An 8,631-nucleotide genomic window follows, 5' to 3' on the forward strand; every position below is an offset into this window, starting at 1 on the left:
ACTGCAGGAACTCTGGTTTTAGTCACAGCTGTCATCCGAGAAACAAATTTCCAGGCATTTTTAATCTAATTCACTTATTCTTTATGTAACTGAATTAGAAAATGTGATTAAGCATCGCAGAATCTTCGGCATCGAGCCTGCCTAACCTTTAGTGAAACATGAAACAGAAAAACTTATTAGAAGTAAGAAGAAATGGTGAAATCGTCTGTATGGATTTTGTACAATCGTTACTGAGTGAGTAGGAGGATTAGAGGCACAAAAGCTAAAGGGGGAAAAAAAAAAAAGAGGGGGAGGAAAAAAAAAGAGGATAATGACCTTTACAGCTGAAATTCTTCCGCGATTGTTTGGCAAACATTTCAGGGCAGGCACCGAAAAGACACTGTGGGACACTGAAAGGTGCTTGCTGGAGCAGCGCTGTCCTGCCGGCCCGCCCGCGGGTCCCACGCCCACTTCCCCGCGTTTCTTTCTCGCCTGACCACAGATCTCCCTGAGGCAGGGAAAATTCGAAGGAGAAAAGCCAAAGGCTTGAACCTGATTCTCCCTGTCTGTGGCATTCCCGAGGTTTGGGCTTAAGACACCTTAGAAGGAAGAGCTGATGCCCCTCCTGCTCTGGGGGGTTTAACATACGCTCCAGCCGCGCTCCCGTGCCGGCGCCGGGATCCGCGGGACCGTCACCAGCGCCCGCCGTGCCTGGCTGCGCCAAGCGGCGCTGGGATGTGGGGGTTAATCCGTGCTCCACGAACACGCACGCAGCTTAAACAAAATAGCGAAGAGTAGAAAACACCCCGGCACTTGCTAAAATCAAACTAAAACCCGTAGGAAAATTCTGGTTTTCAGACCAAGTTCCAGCGCACCTCGGGCGGGAACCTCCGTCAGGGAACTTGCATGTGGCAGGGACGGAGCGGGCCCAGCTTAGCACGGAAACACTGCCGGAGAGCTGGGGAAAGGAGCAACCCCACGGCGCGAAAGGGGCTCCTCAGGGAACCACGGGGCCTGGGGGAGTGTGCGGGGAGGGAGCGGAGGGCCCCGGAGAGTGCAGCCCTCTTCGCTCCGGCTGTCCCGGGTGCGGGCAGGGATGCGCGGTGTGGCGTGTCGCTGCAGACCCCGACGGCCGCCTGCTCTCCCGCCTGGAGAGGAGAAATCACCCCTCCGACGGGGCTCCGCTCCTCCAAAACTATGTCATTAACATAAATCAAATAATGGCCGAGGGGGGGAGGGGAAGGGGGAAGAGGTACGCGACTGCTCATGTGTTAAATATAAGTCTCTGACTGTCCTGAACAAAGCGACCGTCCCCTTGGGAAGGGTGACGTCTCTCCAGTAACGTGATTGCTTCTTCGGAAGCAGAAACGTGTAAACGCTATAAAACGCGGTGGCGCGGCGGGCAGCTCAGAGCGTGCGGCGAGACGGAGCCCTCCTCTTCATCCTCCTCCTCACCCTCTGCCGCCGCCCCGGCAGCCGCGCAGCGGAGCAGGGCGCACTGCCCCAGCACCGCTCCGCTCCGCACCCGCCCAGCCAGACCCACCGACGGACTCGCGGCTCCGTGAGTAACTTTCTCCCTGCCACGGCGGCAACTTCCCAGCGGATGAGGAAGGATGAGCCCGTCCCGTACCCTCGTTCCTCTTCTCCCCTCGCGGACCTGCAGGGAAGACATCCCGGCCGTCGGGGAGCGGGGAGAGGTTCTGAACGCCCAGGGCAGCCGGGGCGGGACCCTCCCTTACCGCTTACGTCGCCGAGCCCCGGGCAGCGCTGCCCCTCGCTGCGGGCCGGGGGTCGCCTTCGGGGCTGCCAGCCCTCCCTGACCGCCGGCAGCTCCCCCGCCATCGCGACCCTGCTGGCCGGCGGCGTCTTTCGGGACGGGGACCGGGGCTGGGAGCGGGGCCGGGGCAGTCTGTCGGCGGCCCGAGGCGAAGCCCCGGTGTCCCGGCGCGGGGCCGGCGGGTGCGGGCGGGCCGGGTCGGAGGGTGACGGCTGCGCTCTTCCCTCCGCAGGTGGCGGCCATGGAGCACCGCGGCGCCTCCCCGCTCCTCCTCGCCCTCGCCCTCCTCAGCGCCCTCTGCTGGCGGGCGCGGGCGCTGCCCCCGCGGGGCGCCGCCTTCCCTCCCGTCCCGCGGTAAGGCCGCGCTCCGCTCCGCGCTCCGAGCCCCGCGCCTGCCCCTCCGCCCGCAGGGGCCTGCCCAGCCCCGGCCGGTGGCCGAAGGGGCTCTGAGAAGCGCCGGTCCTCCGCTGCGCCCTCCCAAGGAGCGCGCAGTGCTGCGCTTCCCGTCGGGTGTTTGCCCGGCGTCGGGCGGGTGCGCGGGGTCCCGCGGCGGGGCTGCGGTCCCGGCCGGTGCCCGCCGAGCCCAGCCTGTAAAGCCCCGGGGACACGCACTCACCTCCCGAGGCGGCCGCCGCAGCGCTGCCCCACGGGCTGGGCGGCGGTGACCGCGGGGTGTGCGGGGGGCGGACGGGGTGTGGGGCACGGTGAGCCCCGGGACGCGGACTGGTCCCTGGGGACGGAGCGGAGGGTGGGTTCTGTACCTCTGCATGCTTCGGCTTGTTGAAGGTGCTGTTAGTGGTCCAGCTAAATTAAATCAGATGGTACGGTTTGCATTTAGGTAAGAGGAACATCGAGTGTAGGACGACCAAGGAAAAACAAGCAAAAAAGCGCAGTGATTGACTTCCAAAAGGTGTGATTGAGCCGGTTCATCTTACACAGCAACTTTGCACCGTTTTTTTTACCAGACAGAAGAGTTACATGAATCAGAAATATAAATAGTGCTAATAGTGACTTTAAAATTACAAGAGCATAAGTCTATCTTCGTGTTAGTATGTGATTTTTGCATGCCATCACAGGCAGGGATCGCACTACAACGATGGGAGCCTCTTGTCTGCCAGAGAATATCAGAGTAGTCAGAAAGAATGGTGCCAAACTACTGCTATGCAGTCAGACTGCCCTTGATAAAATGTGACACTTCATAAGGAACCGCAGTTTATGAAAACGTGAAGTAACTGTACATCAGTTTATACAGAGCAATGGCCATGATACACTATAAGAGATTAAATGTGAAGATTTTTTTAGCTTCTAACACGAGAGGATAAAAACATGTAGAGATATATGACTGCACTTTTTATTTAGTTTGAAGTTCTTGGTGTATTTGCTTACTTTGGAGAAGGCCTAAGAACTGTTTCATTTTGCATTTCAATGCACATCTTATATCTTAACTAGGAGGTAAGTATGTCACAGGAACAGTTTTCACTTTGCTTGGCTAGAGGCTGTTAATTTCATCCCTCATTTATACAAAATACAGTTGTTATAGGAAAAGCTTCATGGTTGTCACTTGTGCTGTGACTGTCATACATTATACGCTGGAATAAATTGCAATCAGCGACAAAGTTTATCTAGAAAAATGTGAATTTGAGAGAAAGATCTGTTATGTCAATTAATCTAAAATTAAGCATGGATTTTACCTGAAAGTGATTTTTGAATTATCCAGATTTCTTTTAATTTCCTTGCCGATTAAAGTAGGTAGATGTGCATTCGACACAAACCAGAATGTTAACTTTAGTGAAGTGTTGCATGTCCTTAGCTAGCTGTACTTTACATGGTTTCTTTCTCCAACAGATTGGGAAACAGAATGCCAATTGCTGGAGCCAGTGAACCTGACCAAGCCCGTGGGTCATTAAAGTCAGAATCAGATATTTTGCAGAACACACTACCTGAAAATGAGAAATTCTATTTTGATCTGTCCAGAATTATTGATAGGTGAGTTTATTTATTGTCATAAATACAAAAGATGATAGACTACTTGATTTCTGCCAAAAACTCATTCACGTTTTCAAACTGAGAATTAGCAAAGAAAGACTCCATTACAGAAGAAAATCCCACAGCCGCTGCTTGAATAGTGGTAGCAGTAAGGATGTCAGCAGAAATGTTGATTGTATTGCCATTCTGGCATGATGAATGCATTCACTTTCCAGGAAGGAGTAAAAAGTATATTGTGAAAATCTGGAAGTTATTATATGAAATTAGTTCCCTTTAAGATGTACAATACTTAAAATAAGGAAAGCAGTATGTCTACAAAATTAACATCAAAATTCCATGAACCCAGGCTGTATTGTAGAGTTTATTTATTGTCCATTTCAGAAATGCAAGGAATGCTGATGGAATTTTCAACAGTGTCTACAGCCATCTTTTGGCTAAACTTGCTGTGAAGAGATATCTGCATTCGCTTATTAGAAAACGAGTTAGGTGAGGTGACACTTACATTAGGTAGATTTTCTTTTCCTAGTTGGCTTTATTGGCATTTTTTTTTACCCTACTGTATCCAAGTTCTCCTTTTTCTGATTTAGAGATACTGAAAGAGAAGGCTATATAATTAAGGGGGAGCTGAAAATCCTATATAAATAAGTGTTTAGTGATATTACTAAATGAATATGTTACTATTTATTCCTGACACAGTGGTGAGAGGTAGAGCAGCAGACACTGCACAAAGCGTGGAAAATGTGTACTGGAAATATTATAATGACTATCATGCCAAATTGTTAATTCTCATTTTTGGTAGTGTTTTTACTAGCTTGGTGGATGAGTGGCAAAAAGTAAATACAAAGTGATTTATTACTCAGTACTTAACAACACGGAAACAAATGAAATCAAAACCGGATTGCTTTATACTTAAAATGTAAAGGTGTGGGTTTTTTCTGCTTTAGAACATATTTACAGATGTTTATGAGATCTGTATTTTAGAAGAATTAAAAAATGAATGAGGCAAATTCATAGACTAGGGGTCTGGATGCAACTTCCAGACCAATACGTTAATAAACTAAAGGACACAGGGTGCTGGGTAGGATCACTGTATACTCTCTGTGGTTTCAAATCCATAAGCAGGAACTGTGAGCCACTGTGACAATACCACTGAGTGCCTACTTCATATGCTTAAAAGCTGAGTAAAAATTAGGTCCTCTGTTTATGTCAGTGCTGCCTTTGTTCCAGAACATACAGTTCCAGTTTCTCATATGTTGTAAACTAACACAGACTATTTAAAATAGAACACCTTGACATTTCCCAAGATTGTGCATGAAGAAAAGGTCTCCAGGTCTGGCTTTCACAAGGTGTGTTTTGTCTTCTGAAACCTTAGACCAAGCATTTATAGCTACTTATGTGATGCTGCGCTCTAACTTTCCTCTGTGGCAGACTCCAACTCCACTGTGTTCAATATGAACAGTGGTGAGTCCTTTAGGAACTTATTGCAACCTAAACCAGGTTGCACCTTGACATTGTACTGAAATATATTCAAATTATATAAAAATTAGATAGAAAATTATAGAAATTAGAATAAAATCTGTTTATTAAAAGGTGCAACCTGGGGTATGAGAACAGGCAGGAGACAGTAATGAAATCCATACTTAACCACTTGATCTTGCAGAACTCTTGGTACAAGGACTCTAGAAATTATTGACTATATATTTTAATTGCATAGGCCATGACAAAACTGAGAAGACTAACAGTGGAAGGTGTGCCCCAAAAGGCTGAATAATAATCTTTGGAGTTTGATCCTTGTTATTAAAATACATAATAAGCAGTGGAAGCAGTGACCTTTTCAGCAGAAGAAAGATCCCAAGTCATATATGGAAATCAATGCTGAAGTGAAAATTTTATTTTATTAGGCTAATCAATAAAGCTTATTTCACTCATTTAATGGCATTTTCTTTTAAACAGATACAATCTCTTAAGTTTTCCTTTGTAATTGTTGTATTGCCAGCTCCCAGGACAGTCCTGTCAAACGCCACTCTGATGCTGTCTTCACTGACAACTACAGCCGCTTTCGAAAGCAGATGGCTGTGAAGAAATACTTAAACTCAGTTTTAACTGGAAAAAGAAGGTACTACAAGAAAGCATATATGTATCCTTTCCTTACTTCTATGGCATTAAGACAGAAAGGGCTTACATCCATGTGTGTATACAGAGAGAACAAGCAAAAATTTTTTTCCGACTGGAACAGACACTACAATCAGATTAGAATAGAAGAATAAAGTGGAGATGGCACCTGGCAATTTTAAAAATCTTCTGACAGATTCTTAAATTGTTTTTATTTAGAAAAAAATCTTCTTAAGGAAAAATCCCACAGAGCTGTGGGACATGAATAACAATTTTATAAAGAAATATGTTAAAAAACTTCCTCTCTGTAAACACATGAAATGAGAATTTGAAAATCCCTGAAGGACTGTATGTCCTAATCAGTTTATGTGAGACGTGCCAGCATACACTTTATAGACCTTGTATTCCATTTGTATATTCACTAATTTAGACAACTGTTTTTAAATATCATGTCTCATTTTTCATTAAATATGCTATTTCATATGTAGCAGTTTGGTTTAAGTATAAGAAAATTTGAAGGAGCTACAGTTAGAAGAAGGCTTTGCTTTCTTTGCTTTTTCTTCTGAGAGCAATAAAACTTGTTTCTGACCCACAACAGCCAGGAAGAGCTAAATCCTGCTAAACTTCGAGATGAAGCAGAACTTCTTGAACCGTCCTTTTCAGAAAACTACGATTCTGTAGATGAGCTGCTGAGCCACCTCCCACTGGTATGCCAAGATTATCTTTTGTCTTGCTATCTGTTGACCCATAAAATGAGATTAATTGTATGTGAAGTGTGGCCTATCAGAAAGTCAGAATAATCTAGGAAAGGGAGTCATATTCCATGAGCAGCTACAGTCACGAGTTACAGAAACAGTTACGTTTCTACAAAGATTGTATCTAAATAAAATAATAATTTTAATAATAAGCTTTAACTTAACCCATGATTGCTGCTGTTGAAAAATCCTAATTAAATGGCACTGTTCATAACGCACCTAACTCACTTGGGTGTTTCAACCAGTGTGCACTGCAGCATAAAACCAGAAATGACTCATTTTTAATTATAAAGATCATTATTTCTTCAGAGAACAAACTGGAGAATGTTTCTTTTAATTAAAAAAATGCTGAAGATTTTGTTTAACATCTTTTTCATTAGAAAGGAGTTGCCCCTAGAACTAAGAGCATCAGCAAGATGAACCTTATGCATTAGGAAAGTACTTGATATTCAAATCTTGCAGTTACTGGTTTTCATTTAGCTACTACTATTTTTTCTAAAGTCATTCACAATTATTTTTCCTTTGGTTGTAAATGTAAACCCTTCTACATCAGCACTTGCAGGAACATAAAATTGAAAAGGGTAAGGTAGAAGCGAATTTGGCTTGACATAGTTGAAAGTGTATTATGAAATTGATGATAGGATAGTTTTTGGTGTTCACCTGTGTCTCAGAAAAATGATTAAAAGGTTATTCTTCAAGATAAAATTTGGAGAAATGTCTTTTCTTCTGTTATCCTCAATCGCCCATCCCTCTTCTCCCAAAAAGACATTATTTCCTTTCAAGACTGAAATGAAATGAGAAAATGTTCCTTTCCTTTCCATAAATGTGGCACTTCCTCTAAAGTTCCCAGAGGTCAGGAAGGACATAAACTGCTTGTGCATTGAGGAATGAAATAGTTTGTAAGCGACATGATTCTAGAAAGAAATGTTCCTTCCAGACAAGATTAATTAAAAAAATATCTGCTCTTGGATTCTGCACCTTCTCAGAGTTCTGGCATTAACGAAGGAAGAAAGAGTAGTGGTGCAGCAGGTTGCAGATGTCCTCCTGGAAATATTTTCATTCCTTTCCATTTTTATTGACTCTACTGATGAGGCAGATCTGCCTCTAGGTGAATCAGCATTGACTGTTACTTGTCGTTTTATTGCAGTGCCCAGTTGTTAATGTAATGTGGAATGAGCAACTTGAATTTGTGTCTCCATTTCAAGGATACACATTTTTTTTTTCCAAGTGAGCAGTTCCATGCTGTAGGCTAATCTGCAGTAACATTTTTCTCTAGTCCTTCAACCATTCTTTTCTCCTCCCATGGTCTTTTCTGACTGTAATGCCCACCAAACTCCTGTGAGCAGCCACATCTCAGCTTGTCAGTCCCAAGCACAGCAATTGTTTTATATCAAGTGTTACTCATTGCCTGCTGTCTGCCCTCATACACCTCATGATGCAGCTGATTGCAAAAATTACTTCTAAAGCACATCTCTCCTTTGCTTTTCAGGACCCCTGAAGGACACCTGGTAAAGTCTATGACAAGAACAAGCTATTTTTGAGTTCCACATAGTATTTCAAGGAGATGACTTTAGTCATCAAACCAGAACAAATATGTTGTGAAGTGAAAGTTGTGATATATTTGTTTCTTACGTAATAAAAGTTGATATTTACATTGTAAATATTACTCTGGAGTTCTCTACTGAAAGCTGTACATATGGATGCCAGTTTAACTCATGAGAAGTCTGTGAGTCCATATGCTGTAAATCCTTTACTTCAATAAATTCATTTAAAAATGAGTGTGCAGCTGAAAAGAGGCCATCATGACTAATTAATTGGCTTATTTTAGGTGTTTTACAACTTCAGACAAACATGTGTAATAATAAGGAAACATTTCTAGATAGCCTCATAAAGAACATGTAACATGAGAGAAGAATGTCCAAAGTGTGTAAAACTGCTTTACGAAGATCTCTGAAGGTTATTTTCTAGCAGTTTACCAAGCAATTAGAAAAAATGAATAAGAATTAAGAATTTTTTGACCTC

At 44.2% G+C, this 8,631-nt stretch overlaps 1 protein-coding gene across 2 annotated transcripts; it reads left to right on the forward strand.

The window, feature by feature from the left end:
- The first annotated feature begins 1,462 nt into the window (after nt 1-1,462).
- VIP (vasoactive intestinal peptide) lies at nt 1,463-8,270 on the forward strand. Of its 2 annotated transcripts, XM_066315496.1 has the most exons (7): nt 1,463-1,540; nt 1,989-2,110; nt 3,602-3,742; nt 4,124-4,228; nt 5,739-5,858; nt 6,453-6,561; nt 8,099-8,270. In XM_066315496.1, the coding sequence occupies exons 2-7, from the start codon at nt 1,998-2,000 to the stop codon at nt 8,105-8,107; spliced, it is 597 nt and encodes a 198-aa protein (XP_066171593.1). In that variant the 5' UTR covers nt 1,463-1,540; nt 1,989-1,997; the 3' UTR covers nt 8,108-8,270. The 2 variants fall into 2 exon arrangements, with proteins under 2 accessions (XP_066171593.1, XP_066171592.1); XM_066315495.1 differs by lacking the exon at nt 4,124-4,228.
- The last annotated feature ends 361 nt before the right edge of the window (nt 8,271-8,631 follow it).

The sequence above is a fragment of the Sylvia atricapilla genome, chromosome 3 (genome assembly GCF_009819655.1).
Source record: "Sylvia atricapilla isolate bSylAtr1 chromosome 3, bSylAtr1.pri, whole genome shotgun sequence".
In the NCBI taxonomy this organism is placed as follows: domain Eukaryota; kingdom Metazoa; phylum Chordata; class Aves; order Passeriformes; family Sylviidae; genus Sylvia; species Sylvia atricapilla.